At 32.3% G+C, this 16,893-nt stretch overlaps 1 protein-coding gene across 8 annotated transcripts in view; it reads left to right on the top strand.

The window, feature by feature from the left end:
• Positions 1-1,537: 1,537 nt before the first annotated feature.
• LOC129751550 (integral membrane protein GPR155) overlaps positions 1,538-16,893 on the top strand; it is a 36,521-nt gene continuing 21,165 nt past the window's right edge. Inside the window, exons 1-2 of one of the 8 annotated variants that reach the window (XM_055747110.1) lie at positions 1,538-1,684; positions 9,361-9,657. In XM_055747110.1, the coding sequence (XP_055603085.1) occupies positions 9,467-9,657 (191 nt within the window). In that variant the 5' untranslated portion in view covers positions 1,538-1,684; positions 9,361-9,466. Of the gene's footprint in view, positions 1,824-1,846; positions 1,986-2,180; positions 2,325-8,600; positions 9,165-9,360; positions 9,658-16,893 lie in introns of those variants that run through there. The other 7 variants (XM_055747107.1, XM_055747109.1, XM_055747108.1 and 4 more) reach the window with 7 other exon arrangements.

Genomic DNA, 16,893 nt, shown 5'->3' with positions numbered 1-16,893 from the left:
TTTTCTCTCTTTATTAATGACCTGCCATCTGTTTTAAAATACTGTAGCGTTCAGATGTTTGCTGATGACGTTCAAATATATTTCTGTTCTGACAACTCGTTATCAATGGAAGCTGTTGGTGACAAAATAAATTACGACTTAGAACAAATCAACCAATGGTCTATTCAGAATATTCTACCTGTTAACCCAGCTAAAACCAAGGCTCTATGCTTCAGTAGACCCAACAGAAATATTAACATCCCTACGCTTTATCTGGCAAATTCTGAGATAGTTCTCACCGATTATGCTGAAAATCTTGGCGTCATTTTTGACCGTGAATTGTTATGAAACAGGCAAGTCAATAAACAGTGTGGCAAAATTTATGGATCTTTGAAACAGTTAAATCTCACCACGAGGAACCTTGATGTCCAAACTAAATTAAAATTGTTCAAAAGCTATGTATATCCGTTATTCATTTATGGCGATTTTATCAATTCAAATTGTTCTGCTAGGTCCATGGACAGACTCCGTGTTGCTCTGAACTCATGCGTTCGTTACGTTTACAACTTATCTAGGTATTCCAGTGTTTCCCACCTACAAAAAAATTTGATAGGCTGTTCATTCTATAATTTTTACAAATGTAGATCCTGCGTAGTTATCCACAGAATACTTCATAAAGAAGCTCCACAATATATCAAAAGACTTTTCGTTCCTGTGAGAAATTCAAGAACACTGAATTTAACTATTCCATCGCATTGCTCGGTTTATTTTAATAACTCGTTTCTCGTTAGAGGCATCTCGACCTTGAATAATCTTTCTATCCATATTAAATCCTTAAAAACGAAATCAGAATTCAAAAAAGCTTCACTTACAAGATTTGCATCGATAAGACAGTAATCGGTTATTTTTATAGTTAGGTATAAAAGTTCGTCAGAAACGAAATTTGTTCAATATTTAAAATCACAAGTTAATAGCCTAATTGTAACACATCAAAAAGAATGTACAAATCTTATGTTACATGAATAAAACGAATTATTATCATTATATTCTTTCTTCGATCGGAAGCGGTGAGGTCTAGCATGTCTAGATTGCAAACTGCTCAAATCTGAAGATTTGATAAAAAAACAAAAAAACATACCAATTTTTTTTGAACGAGATTTGATGACTTTTTTTCATTTGGTCGTCAGATTGAAAATTCGTTAATCCGTAGAACCTCTTTAATTTTTTCGATTATCCGTAGGAAATCCGTAGGAAATGCTGAAAAACCGTAATTCTACGGAGAAATGAGGTTTTCAATGAGATGCATCTTGAACCGACTATGAAGCATGGTCGCGAAATAACTCGATCGACGCCACTCTGTTCTAACGACATCTGTTGCTAAATTGGTGCACCCTCAACACTGCAACAAACTTTCAGATATTAATCAGAGATTTTGTCGTGTAGTTTCCTTGAACAACTAGTTTGACATTCCTTTTCACACTAGCTGCTCACTGCTGCTTCAAAACAGTTTGTGTACAATTTTTACCTTTGTTTACGTCGCTTCGACTGCCACTAGCTAAATAACCTGTTTCATTCATACTGTGTAGTCTTCTATCGTTCGGCAAGCATTGCACACGCGAAACGAAGCGACTCGCCGCGCGATTCAACAGATATCGTTGTTGTTGTCTGTCTGTCTGTTTGCGTTCCTTCAACGCGCAGATGCATGGTTTGTAGTGTCAAGTGTTATATATACGGACGGGTTGTTTCGGGATAGTGACAAACCAAAATAAAACGCGAAAAGCTATGATGAAATTCACCTTTGACGTCTGATGGTTGGTTTTTTTACTGCTGCTCGCAGCAAAACAGTAAGAAAGCTAAATTGTGCAAAATTTGTTATGCATTTGTGCTGTGTCGGGCTGTGTGGGATTATCAATTTGCGAAAAGTCTTTACCGATTGATTGAAACATTGAATTAACATATTCAAAGCTGTTAATGCATTTAGGAAATATGTATATCCTCGGATGATGGTAATGTTCTAGAAAGGAATATTTCGGAAGCAGAAAAAAAACTACTAAACGAAGAGAAAGGATTAAGGAAGTGACATTGAAATTCGTACTACCATTTGGTCGATGCGTCAGAACAAAAGAAAATTCAATTATCGGTTTGGTTGATTTGCTGGAATGATTCGCTGCAATTTTCTCTATCAGGGAATGTCTCGTAACAGTGTAATCGCACAGCTTGGAGTAATAAAGTGTCTTCTAGTTACGAGTGATCTAGAGCATGAAAAAAGTGACAACTTGGCTTGGCGTAGCAGCAGCGGAATACCTTAAGTGCATTTGGAAACAGTCTTCACCAGCAGTGTAAATGTGATTTCATTGTGGGATCTCTACAGCTGCAGCTCATTACCTGGGTTTGAGCTAATAGTGCGATTCGATCTCCTCCACACCGTTCAAGGCTTTTAATCGATTTCTAGATAATCCTTCTACGGCCACCCAACTGTACTTTGCTTTTTCGATGGAATGCTGCTGGTGAATTATGATGAGTGCTTGCCAATAATGAAATGGAAAAAAGTGATTGGTGGCTGTTTTGTGAATAGTGTGGGATGGGATAAACGCCCCTAAAAAGAGCTCTGTTAAATGAATATTATTTTCCAAACCAATCGATCACCTTTATGAATGGGGATGGTTTTAGTAATATTTCTGTCCAACTCAGCTATGTTAGCCCTACGATAAGATTTGAATGAATGTTCTAAACAAAATATAACAAAACCATAAGATAAATATAAGTTTTCTTGTAAACAATTCTAAATAGTGTAGTAAATCGACAAAATTTTCATCGTCTACGACGTGAACAGATTTTAAATATGTTTTATTACCTGTGCGTTCCAAGAAATGTTATTGGCGTTGCATAAATTTAGGAGTAAAATATTGAAAAAATAAAATTCACAGTTTTCCGGATTAATTAGGATTACGGCGGAAATTGACTCTCATAATCTTCTGGTTGAAACCAAAAAATCTTTGATTTGAGTCTGAAAATACGATGCAATAACTTTTTTTTTAACGAAATGCAATTTATTTACATAGTTAATATAAAAATATTTCACGACTAGATCTCAATCAGAGGATCAAAGGAAGGGAGATCAATTTCGACACAAAGTTACCCAATAAAAACTCTGAGTTTGACCTATGAATTTACATCTTCTCTCGGCATCTTCTAGATTCATGATTCATATTTTTTCATCCAAATTATATTAAAACTCTTTTATCATTCAATCAAATACTTATGTTATCCCATTTCTTGTTCAAAAATTCATCAAGAATTCTTACTTGGATTTTGGATTCCAGGTTTCTAGTTGAAATAAGTCTGGTTTAATTGATCTGGTTACAATTGATGCCGAATTTTGAATCCTGAGTCTGAATTCAGATGCAAATTTTTTAATTCCTTACTCTTATTCTATATTCTGATTTTGACTCACGATCGTTCGTAAAAATTCTTAATTTCCAATACAGAATCAATTCTGAAATATGAATAACGATTTTGCAACGTTTTTCCGAAGTTTGGCATAAAAATCAAAAAATCGGATCAAATAGTTTGAAAAGATTTCGACAAAAATTTTATACTCATTATCAAAGGGGATGTACAGTGGTGTGCGAAAACATAGCCGCGCCACTAAATTCTGCGTAAAATTCATCAAACCTGTGTAAATTTACGAGATATCTCGTTCTATCGTTTGCCAGGAGCACTGCTCAAATGCTGTAAATCAAATAATGAAACTTTATTTTTCAAAATTCAACGCAACATTTTAGGAACTAAAAGGTACGAAATTCGTAAAATTTTGTTCAGTGGATTCTGATATCAACAATACCAAATTTTGGTGTTTCCCAGCTTAGATTTCTTCGCGGTACCTTCTGAATATAAAATTTTTAATGAGATTACCTAAACTCATTTATGAGGTTCTGGTTCAATATTATAAAAATCGAAATTGTATTTCTATTTCCGAATTCTGCATCCAGTTTCGGATTCTTGATTTTCAATTCGAATCATCATCCTAAACATTGAAATGAAATGCGGTTAAAAAAAAGGTTCAAATTTGGTTTCGCATTTCATAAAAACTTTCATTCATTTTTTACGAAACTCATTTTTATTTTCAATATTTTGATAGTAATTTTATGAATATTAAATAAATAAGACCATGTTAAGTTTTCGATCCATATTCAGATTCGAAATTCTTGATATTAATTCTTATGCAGAATTCAAACATTTCGCCATTCAAAATGGTGAAAAAAAAATTTAAAACTTAGAATCTTCATTCGAAATTCATATTTCAATTCAGATTTAAAAGTTATAAAAATAAATGTTTTAATGGTGGTAAACCACCACAAAAAAAATGTTTTAAATTTTAAATTAGATTGAAAGCCTAAATTCCTAAATTTTTAAAATACAGATTAAAAAATAAAAATATTTGGATCTAGGATGTAGATACTGATTCAAAATTAAAATTTTTAATAAAGTTCGTTACTTGATTTTACGACCTTAGGGGGCATCCATAAATTACGTAACGCTCCTAGGGGGGGGGGAGTAAGCTCGAGCGTTACGAATTGTGACATAGGGAAGGGGGGGGAGGTATGCTCATCGTTACGTAACGATTTTTTTTTCTTAAAAATTTCAGTTTAATCGCAGCTATTTTTATGTCATGCATTTTTTGCAGAATGAGATGCAAGCAAAAATTAGTTAAAAATTGTAAGCTTCAACATGATTGAAGCTGGTTTGTAACCTTTCCTCTTCAAAGATTCTGAGATAGACTCCTTGAAATGTGTATTGAATATTCTTGAAATAATCGTTGGAAAATTGAATATATGGTACATTTACCCCCAAGAACTCAATTCAACCTTAACACGGACATTTAACTATTTTTTCTCAATTGATTAATAAAAAATGCAATTTTGATTATTCCGAAGAATATTACTATTTAAGTGGTGTATATTTTTCATAACAAGTTATGCTCCTTGAACAAAATAAAGTAAACAAGGTAGATCATCAGTTAACAAACACAGAGCTTCTCGTAATAAGACAATCATTTTTTTTCTTAGTTTTCATCAATGAGTACTAAGAAGTGATTTGGATAGAAAAACATTTGAAAAACATTTTTTACAACCATCATTTCTTAGGAAGCTTGAATAGATTTGGCCTAATAGTTTTATCTTCAAATGATTAAACTGCTTTTTTTATCTTTTCCCTCCCCTATCTAATGAAAATATCTATTGAAGATTATCCTTAAATGTTGAAAGTTCTACTAATAGCTTTTAGAAGTTATCGAAAACAAATCATCTCGAAAACACCATTTTTATATTATGAAAAAGATTTTTTTGAGTTCTGTTTTTTTTTCATGGGCACAAACATCCCATTAATGGATGGTAGAATCGACCACATTGGTGATCAATGATAACTCAAAAATTAGAAATTGATCAGTGAAATTGAATTGTATAAAACTCGAAACCTCAAATTTTATTATCTTATCAATTTTCTAATCCCCTATTAAAATCCCAATTGAAGCGTTAAAATCGCAGCCTTGAGCTTATAACTGTGGATCTAAAAAAAAATTCTTTCTCTTTGAGGAATTCCAAAAATTTAAAAATGGTTGACCTTCAAAGCCCCTCAGCGGCGGTAAAGAGCACTTTGAAAGCCACTACTATTCTAGTCAATATATTCCTAACAGGCTAGTTGTATTTTTCAATCAAAATGTAGGCTTATAATTGTATCCAAATATCTCGTACCGGTAGCACGTGCTTTGAACAGTAGAAGATACAAAAACACCCGCCTAAATTTTCACTTCCAAATTTTTAATGCTCAGCAAGCTTTGCTATCCATTACATGTGAGCTCTGGATGGTCGTTGTTCATAATACCAAGCCCATGGTGATGGTGAAAATAACCCCGCCAACGAAACGAACGGAAAAGAAAATCGGTTCGCAAAATGGGTGCCATGACTTTTGGTTCGTGGGAATAAAACTGTTGTTGTATGGACGACGCCCTTCAAAAGAGATCATCTGAAAATCTAAAAACATTTTTTATCATTCCTGGTCCTCATGAGCACCCATGCCAAATTTCAGCTCTCTAGCTCTTAAGGCGGCTGAGCCTATTGAAGACAAACATACAAACGAACAAACGGAAATTACTTTTTATATATATAGATGTTCCAGTTTGGTTATACTCAAATTTGAAATTTATCTAAATCTTAAATTTTTCGAGTTTGCATATATCGGATTTGAACCACAAAGTGTTGGTCTCTTACTTTTACTTTGAATCTGCTTAAGAGCTTACTAAATAACCGTATTCATTGCTCAAATGAAAATAGATATTCATACCAGACTCTTTAGCATATTTATAAATTTAAACTATCGATGGAAGTTACTTCCCGTTTTGTTACTTAAGTCTTCTATATACAAGTTTAGCTTACTATTTTAAAAACTTTAGAACATATTTTCGAAAGTAACGAAAACTATTCATGTGCAAAAAAGAACACAAAAATAAATAATCAAATAGTACAAATCATATTTTTAATTTTTTTAAATTTTGCATTTTTTGAGAAAAAATATCAATGATTTTTTTTAATATCAGTCAGCGAAACCTCCTGTCCCCCCTCCTATGGCCCTGGTTAACCCTATACTGCATACGAGTTCATACATGTCCTCGATGTATTTTCACATTTTTAGCATAAGGGGATTTTTTTTTAGGTACCTGGCAATTTGCACTGGGGGTCTTCAGATTATCCACAAAATTTAAAATTTAGGTCATTTTTACGAAACACATATGTATTCTTCAGATTTCTAACTTTTTATTTTTCGAGTTAGATTCGGTTAAGTTTTTCCTTTGTAAATAAAATAAAACTATATTTCAAAACTTCATAACTCTGTTATTTTTAAACGGAAATTATAAAATTGCACATCAAAACGCATTGAAAGTTTTTCAGCTTTCCAAATAAAATATTTGAAAAAATTAAGTTTTTAACCTTAAACATAAAAAATTGTAAATGGCTTTAAATGGTGTCTCAAAGTACCGTCTGCATAACCAAATATTCTGCAAAAAATACCATTGTATAGCCCAATTTATTATGCAACTTTCATCTGAAGACACGAAAGTGGGCCAACAACTTCTTTAATAGCGAATTCGTTTATGTCCAGTTTTGCACCAGGTCACTACCAGTTTTGAACATTTTGCTGTCATTTTTTTTGTTATGCGCTCAGTTTTATCTCATTTTTTACACTATTGAAACAATAAAAACTATTAAAAAAACAGTTTTGTATTTTGGCTTGTATTGCTGAGATAAAGGTCAATAAAATAATTTCCGTAAACGATTTTTTTTTTCAAAAAAATTTCTTTTTTAGAAAAAATTAATTTTTGAAGTCTAATCGATATCTCGGAAACGCGTAGATATAAATATTTGAGTCATAAATATATTGCAGACAGGAGTACCTAGAAGAAAAAGTTGTCTAAAAATATTCTTTTAGGATTGAAGTCAATAAAAGCGTTTATCTTCACTCATCAAACATTTTTTAGATCATTTAATTTTTTTTACCATTTTCGAAATTTTTCATTATATTCTTATGAAAATTTTCTAACTTTATATGACACATGATGGATAATCCAGTTTAAAAATTTATAGAATTAAAAGAAAACCTAATTTTTCTTATTTGTTTTGTGTGAAATATCAATTGAAAATATTCGAAAATGAATATATATTTCACTGGGCTCTAATTGACTTTTTTGTATAAAAAACTATCAATATTTTTGAATTTCAAACTTGAAAATATCACAATAGCGCGAGTTTGCGCGATTTTTATCTTTTGCACATGATCTATTAAGTTAAAAATTTTCAAATGATATCAAACATTTTACCGAGACTTGCTGGGAACATAAAGAAAAACAATAATTTGTAGAAAAATCAACGTTTAAATCCAAAAAAAAAAAAATTAATGCACTGTATGCTGTCTCTATAATCATCGATTTCTATATATTATACTTAAAATTATTCTACATTTAAGTTCTCCATTTACAATTTTTATTTTTAGTCATTCAAGAAAGTTTTAATTACAGATTTTACTTGGTCGCGCTGATTCAATGATTTGTAGAAAAATTCTATCTCATAGAAATCTCATATGAACAAATCAGATGTCAAAAAAAAGGTCCGGTACATAGTGCTAGATTTATTCAAGAATCGAATAATTATTGACACAAAAGTAACCAATAAAATTTAGATTTTGAGTTTTGGCCAGGTTTTTGGGTAAAATGCTCTTGGGTGCATTGGTGAGATATAAAAAAAATCAATTTTTTTTTTTGACAAAACCAAGTTTAAAAAGTTCAGAAAAATAAATACAGAAATCTTTATAGAAAATTTTGTTTTCTGTTAAAACAATTCAAATACAATAAATCGACAGTTTCCAGAAAATAGGAATAAAAAGTCAACTGAATGAAAATGTTGCCTGTGTACCTAATAATTATGTACACAATAAATAAATAAAACCAACTAGTGAAATTTAAAGATTCATTGAATTCAACCAAGGGCCGTGGGAATTTTGATAGTTTACCGTTTTTGTTATTGCAACTGTTTCTTCTATTTAATATCAATAACAGCATTTTTCTTACAGTGATATTAAGGTTAAATGAATGATTGAAAATTACCGCAGAATGCAATTAACATTACAATGTGATTAGTTCTGCCTTCAACGGTGGAAAAAATAGAAATACAATTAACTGGCCGCCCATAGCAAATATGTTACAAAGTATTTAGGTTTGGAGCGAGTGATAATCAGAGAGTGGAATGACGGATTTTCTTCATAATTAAAGCAATTAACTGTTTCGTGGTTCGTGTGTCTTATTTAAATCCGAAAAAAGTGACAATTGAACAAGACCAAAGTCGTCGTCCGAAACAAAATGTTGTGCAGTGTTTATCTATTTCTCGGGTCTAACCAAACATCCGATGGATCATTATCATTATCTTGAGTCTTAATTCCCACTCCTCGTAAAAACTTTCCGTTTGATCTGTTTCTGACTGCCGATGCCAGACCTTCTGACTAGTACAAGCAATACAAAGTTTACTTACATAAATATGCAAATTAAAATAGCATCATCGTGCAATGACATCAAAATAGATGCCGGCCACCCCACCTATAGATTATAGATGTCTGGCAGTCTAACGACCCAGTAGTAGGTAGCTGATTATAAACAATAGCCGATTTCAGAAGTTTGAACAATAATTTACCGAGTGACCTGTAACGTCGTCGTTTGAACAGCTGCTACCCTGTAGGCCTATCGGCTGGGACGACGACGTCAATTAGGAAGTGATCGGCACGTGTTCCATGGGTCTCCAATTTGTTTTTACCACCATATAATTTGTTCCATTCTAGAGAAAAACATAGAGTACTTTTTTGCAAAATGAACTTTCTAAGGGAGTAAAAATTACCCGGCTGTCCCTCTAAAGTGCACAAATATCTGACCTAATCGAAACGAAAAATGGGACCGATGGACAGCGGATCCGCTGCAGTGGCAGCTCTGATGCTGGCCAATAAAACCCTGCAGGCCGCTGTTCTGACGCAGAATGCGACGTCCGGCAATGGAACCTCTGGTGACGACGATCAGCCGACGATTTCGATGGACAACCTTTATCCGGCCCTGGTGCAGTGTTTTGCCATCATCATTTGTGGGTGAGTTGCATTTTTTGTACCTATTATGTTTTTTCTCTAAAGCCCATTTTTATTTCAAAAACCACTGTGATAATGCGCAGGATAACAGTATTTTTAGAAACTGCTTTATAGACATTTGATGATGCTCTGAATTCCGGTTAGATTCTCTCAATGAACTCTATTTTTGAAATGCACCTTTTAACACTTCAAAGCCTGAACTTAAAAAGGATGTAACAAGCCAACCTACTTAACCCAACAAGCTGCACGAAAAGAAATGTCTAAAAACTTGTTTCAAAAGGTTGTTTTTACAATTAATTACAGTAGTTTTTCGATTTTATCACGGTCAAAAAAAATTTCACCGTGAATATGGCGAAACCGTGAATTTGGCGAAACTAAAAATTAAAGAAGAATAAAGTAATTTTACTGTCTTTTATCAATAAATAATAATGTTTTCAGTATTGGAAACGTTTTGTATCAATAAATGTCGATCAAACGATGTAATAATCAAAGATTAGTAAACTCAAAAAATCAATTTCAGATAAAATTACTCTTCTCTATAGCGATTATAAGATTTTTTTCTTGAAATAAAACCCTATAGAATATTCATTTAATAAAATCAAGTAAGTTTTTTATTTTTAAAAGAAATTTAACAGTCGTTATCTTTTATTTCGGTTTTAAAAAAGAAAAGTGCATCTAAAAATTTTCTTCCACAAATTTCAATATTTTAAACTTTATACCTTTCATTAAATAAAAAGTTTTCCTTTGTGAAAAATATTTTCAAATTTGCTCAATTTAGACTTTTAAAGTGTGATTCTCGAAATTAGCTTAATGCGGGTAGATAATCTTTTGATTTTCATATGTAGAAAAGCAGAAATTTTAGTCCTTTTTACATATTTTAAGGCAATGCTAGCAGAATTTCAATCTTCCAAAATTATCTATTCAGACAATACTAAAGGCTGTCCAATCAAGATTTCGCATGCCGTCTATTCAAATAAACAAATTCAACAAAGAAATCAGAGAAAATTATCTCTTTTCAAAAACGCTTAAATTCATCCACATCTTTAAATAATTCGCAAAACCAAAAAAGTTTACTTTTTTAGAGCGGCTAACGAAGCACAAGCGACAACACTAGCATTAGCGTGACGTTAAAATACTTATGTCGATTATTACAAATGTTTTTTAAATCCAAATGACGATTTTAAATACTATATTCCTAAAATAAACAATTCAATGGCATTTTCATATAATTGAATACCTTTATACCATAACATAAACCATAAAAATATCATGAACAAAGATGCTCTACGCTTTTGAATGAAAACTAAAGTCCTGGAAACGCTTTCTGAATGATTTCTTACAAAGCGTGATAAAATCGGAACAGTAACCGTGATAAAATCGAGCGTGAATTTGGCGAGTATTGATAAAATCGAACAGTGATAAAATCGAGAAACTACTGTATAAGTTTTTATTTGTTTAAAAAAATGCAATTTAAGTTCAAGTTTTGCAAACCATTGCATCTTGAGACTCTAAATTTCTGGTAACCGAATTATTCTTCTTTCGAATGATAGAAAATTTAATTTAGTACAAAGGTAAGCAACCTTTTGAAGCAACGGGCCAATTTGAATTTGAAATGTTGTCGTCGGGCCGCACTTTATATACTATTTATTTATAATAAGTAGAGCTTTACGTCATTTTTTAAACGACAAAGTTTTGACAAAAAAAAACTGAAAAAAGAAAATAAAACTACCTAATATTATATACCGAGATTTGCGTTCTGCAATGTAACTAACTTTCGAACCTAAAGCTTTCATGTCTAACAATGATGTTTAAATTAAGTTCATCAAGAAAAGAAAAGGTTTTCGAGTATTAGCCGTCTAACCGGAGACATCCAAGTTACGCGTTTTGTTAAAATCCGAATTTCTCAAATTACTTTCCTTTTTGTGGTACAATAAACCTGATATATTTGTTAAGAACACAGAATTTTTATACCGTGTTTTAAATATAAGATGGATAATACCAGTCGAAATTGGATAGGTGTATCATTAAATCTTGATCATTTTTAATTGATTTGAATTTGTTTGGGTTTCCCTTTCATTTTATTAATAATAAAAATTATTAAAGGTTTTCTATGGTTCGTAAAAATTAAGAATCGTTTTCTAGGATATCTAACCCCTTTTTTGAACTGATAGTATTATTTGCCATCTGAATTGATGCCATCTGATTTAAAAGTCTTATGGAAATAAATCAAAGAGATAACTTGAAGTGAGAAACATATATTTTAAGAAAACCACTGCCTTCTCAGCGTTGGACGTTAAACCGTTTTGAAATTTTTAGATTTAAAATCCTTTTTCTGTGCGCATTTTCGAAAAGTTTTTTCACAATTTGAATTCTATTCTCAAAAACCCGATATTTTTTCTACAAAAGGTGTAAAACTCATAGATTTACAGAATTTTAAGCAACCTTCGTCAAGGTTAAAATTAACGTTCTTGATTCTATATACTTTTTAACAGATTTCATGGATTATCATATTTGAATTTAGATACCACTGGTATAGACTTTCTAAAGCTGGTTTATAAAAATCTTTTGAGTTTCTTAAAATATGGATGGCTTATTTTAAATAAATATGACTCAAATTAACGATGTTTGAGATGATCTTTTATATGAAAATAGAGGCTTTTTTGTAACACCAACACGTGTAAACGGACGGTCGATATGAAGTGAAATTTGGCATCCGAAGGTTTTTCGAGTCAGAAATGGTTTGTATAATAATTTCGAGAATCTCAATTTTTATGGAAGGGGGCCCTACAAAATCAAATTGAAACAATCAAAGGACACAACTCGACCAATTTTAATACGATTTTCATGAAAATTGATTCAAGAGCATGAAGAAGTTTAGGTCGTTTAGATGAAGTTAAACATTTTCTAAAGATTTGTTAAGTAAAAGGTAAAACGATGTTTACCGGATCAGCTAGTTCAACTGTAAAATTTCAGAAAAAAGCATCACAGGTGATTTTCACAAACTTTTAGGGTTGAATAACGGAATTTATGAAATATTCTAAAGTAATGTTGAAAGAGCTACACAATCATCAAAAACTTACAGTTCAGCAAAACATCTTTCACTGAAGATCGTACATGATAATGCTAACGAATAGCACTTTATACTTGGATTATTGTTTATTCCAGATTTTCCTGGTATATCCCGACTTACCTATAAATCCAATAACGTACACGCAAAATAATTTTCACTTAAAAATAAGTGACATCTGTAGTAAATTCTCGCCATACGTAATTTCATTTGAATTTTAAGTGATGGGTCAAGTGAATTCACTTAAGTGACCGGTCAAGTGAATTACACTATGACGTTCGAGTGAAATTTATCTGAATTTCTAAGTAAGTTTCTAGTTAATTATCTCTCGCGTTTTTTAAATAAAAGAACATTTATAGAACACCACCTCGATTTCAACTTACATTACGCTTTCGCCATAAATTTATTGATCGGAAAATTCCATCGTAATTCCAAGGCAGATCGGTTACTGCGGATAGTGCGACTTCAAAATCTTCCCTGCTTCAAACCAGAAAATCTGTCTAGTTCAACCCACAAGCTGAAACATGATAACACCTTTAAATAACTTTTTCTTACATCACGTTTAACACAAACTACCGCCAAAATCGCCTAGTAAAGAATTAGGAAAATCCAAATCCAGCATAAGCTTTAAACGCTGCTCTTTAGAATTTGCCATTTTGAACTCTGAAAATAAACACAATTACGACCCGACAATCACTTGAAATTCAAGTGATGGGGAAGTGAATATTTGTTCTCACTTCAAATTCAAGTGACGACTGAAGTGAATGTAAACGAATTCACTTGAAATTTAGGTGACTGCCAAGTGAAATGTATATGTCGCACTTGAATGGAAGAAAATCACTGGATCCTTTTTTTTAAGTGAAAAATCATGTGTATTTTAAGAGTGAATTTGGGTTCAGTGTGGGTAAAGTTGAAGCTACACACAAAAAAAGCATAGTAAAATTACTAAATCCGTGCACCCAAAATAATTTTCACTTAAAAATAAGTGACATCTGTAGTAAATTCTCGCCATACGTAATTTCATTTGAATTTTAAGTGATCGGTCAAGTGAATTCACTTAAGTGACCGGTCAAGTGAATTGCACTATGACGTTCGAGTGAAATTTATCTGAGTTTCTAAGTAAGTTTCTAGTTAATTATCTCTCGCGTTTTTAAATAAAAGAACATTTAAAGAACAGCACTACGATTTCAAATACTTACATATACGCTTTCGCCATAAATTTATGGCGAAAGGAAAATTCCATCGTAATCCCAAGGCAGATCGGTTACTGCGGATAGTGCGACTTCTAAATCTTCCCTGCTGCAAACCAGAAAATCTGTCCCGTTCAACCCACAAGTTGAAACATGATAACACCTTTAAATAACTTTTTCTTACATCACATTTAACACAAACCACCGCGGAAAATCCAAATCCAGCATAAGCCTTAAACGCTGCTCTTTAGAATTTGCCATTTTGAACTCTGAAAATAAACACAATTACAACCCAACATTCACTTGAAATTCAAGTGATGGGGAAGTGAATATTTTTTCTCACTTCAAATTCAAGTGACGACTGAAGTGAATGTGGATGAATTCACTTGAAATTTAAGTGACTGCCAAGTGAAATGTATATGTCGCACTTGAATGGAAGAAAACCACTGGATCCTTTTTTTTAAGTGAAAAATCATATGTATTTTAAGAGTGAATTTGGGTTCAGTGTGGTTTAAATGAACAACACGCAACCATATTTTTGAGTCACTAATGTTTTATTCTTAAAAATACTACGCCCATGGTTATTTTGAATTGTGTTGATTTTGGCTGCGCATAGTAATTTCGACTACGTTCATATCAAAATTGTCAATGGAATCATAAATTCTTCTACATCGTGCATAGTAAAATTAATATGTTCAATTTTAAAAATAGTATGTGTTATGATAAAAACAAGCATAGTTAGCATTATCCAAATCGTAAAATTACCATGCAGCATGGTATGAATATCCCGTAGCCTAATCGATTTTACTAATTATTGTGATATTTTGAACCCTTAAATTGAAAATGCAAATTTTTCATATTACTTTTTTAATTTACCACTGGTGTTTCACTAACATAACTTCACTTCATGTGAAGCATAGTAGGCCGGACCGAATCACATCTGCTGATTGATTGGAATATTTTGAAAAAAAAAATTATAAAAATCAATTACTGTTCACAAACCGATTTGGGATGTTTTGCAGTCCTTTTGAGGCCATCGTTCCGGGAAGTGGTGGATGATAATCTTCCGATAGAAATCCAGAAAAGGAAAACGGTTTATAAAAAAAATTACAAAAACAATTCTGTTTGCTTAATTGATAAAATGTAGGTTGATTAGAAAATCAGTTTCACTCACCTGATAGACTACATCTTCTGGACCGATCGATGTACTTTAGGCAAGTTCCTCTGGAAATCGAAGTGCCACCGAGTAAAATTCGGCTTACGGCTCCAGCACTTCCAGTAGGATTTTTTTATCGATTCGAGCCGGGACCGGAAGTTGGCCAGGTGGGAAGCCCACTTTTTGATCATAAATTGATCGTTGAACGAAACACGCGCGGTAATTTTTGAGATAATGTCGAAAGAAACGCTTGTTTTAAGAAAAACAATGAAGAAATTATTATGGATATAGTATTTTCGCAAGAACACGAATCGTGAAATGTCTAAATATCATGCGCATGGTAATTTAGACACGAGGAAATTACTATGAGCTGTGAAAGTTCGCATACTAAAAATACTATGTCGTAGTACTTTAGCCCAGATTTCTGGTACAAAATACTAAATCGTGGTAGAAAATACTAGATCATGGACATAGTAAAATCATCATGATCCTGTATTTGAAAAACCCATGCAATTTTTTTCCGTATAGTGAATATTGCAGTAAGCGCCAGCACTAAATTTTATATCGCAAGTCCAGACTTCCGACTTTCAACTGACTTCCGACAAAGGAAAATGTCGTACAAAATTGTCAGAAGTCTGTGTTCAGCTGTTAGATCACCAGCTACGTTTCTGAAATTAAAAAAAAAATGCACAATATAGAAATTTCACTTGCATCGCGTAAGAATAAAATATTTAAGAAAAACCAAAAAAGTGACAATCTTCAAAAAAAAAATTCGCTTTTATCTATAGGGGAAAGTTGGTTAAGACGGACACTTTCAATATTTCGAAAATTACGATGTTTGGCATAAATCTAATGATAAGAATATGCTCAACGAGCTTGAGCAACGAACGTTTTGAAAAAAAAAGTTCCTAGGTCGGGTAAGACGGACACTTCCAGGTCGGGTAAAACGGACACGTAAGTTTCTCCAGGTAATAAGGCATTTCCCCACTTGTCAGACGAACAGCTGATTCCTCATGTTTACATTTTCTCGGCATATCGTGGTAGGGTAAACATAACAACAACATTACGTATGTTCAATGACCAGATAGTAACGATATGAAATTGGCAATGCAATTGTAGTAATTTTGCAAGCGCACCTTGGTGAGGAGCATATAAATTCTTTGTTTAATGATTTGTAAATTCATAACAAGTTGAGACATGAAGGTTTTTTGATGCTTTTAATTACAGAAGTTTTTAAAAGAAAGCATTGAACAGTGCACATCATCAAAGATCAAAATGCCGATCAGTTGGTGTTTACATTTTTCAAAACAAAAACAAAAAGCTACCCTACCACAATCTGTCTCAGGAAATACTCTATTCTAATTTTTCATCGGTCTGATCCTCCAAATACTTTCACAACAAGACTCTGGCAAGAGCAATGGATTTCTTATAGCACCTTCTGCGTAGTTTTCCGCTAGAGAGATGCAAACCTGCCATCTGTCGTATTTATTAAAAACCTTTTTATTTTTATCAGGTGGCTGTACTGAAGCGAATCAGCTTAGGGTGACATGAAATCATTAAGATTTTAGATAAATTCAACTGTAAATTGAATGCTATTAAATTGATCAAATGACTGGCCATAACATTTTCATTCTTCAACTGTTGAATAAAAAACCTTTGAATTACTTCAACGGAATGAAAAAGATTATTTTTAATAATATAAAAAACTTCTCAGATGTTCCAACTGACATTCAGCTATATTGAAATTAAGCTAGATTAATCTATTCAAATGTTTATTTTAAACAAGTGTCCATTTTAACCTTGTCCTTCAAACTAACGATAATGAT

The sequence above is a fragment of the Uranotaenia lowii genome, chromosome 3 (genome assembly GCF_029784155.1).
Source record: "Uranotaenia lowii strain MFRU-FL chromosome 3, ASM2978415v1, whole genome shotgun sequence".
NCBI classification, from domain to species: Eukaryota; Metazoa; Arthropoda; class Insecta; order Diptera; family Culicidae; genus Uranotaenia; species Uranotaenia lowii.
Note: the sequence above shows the minus strand (reverse complement) of the source record. Positions and strands in the feature narration are given on the sequence as shown.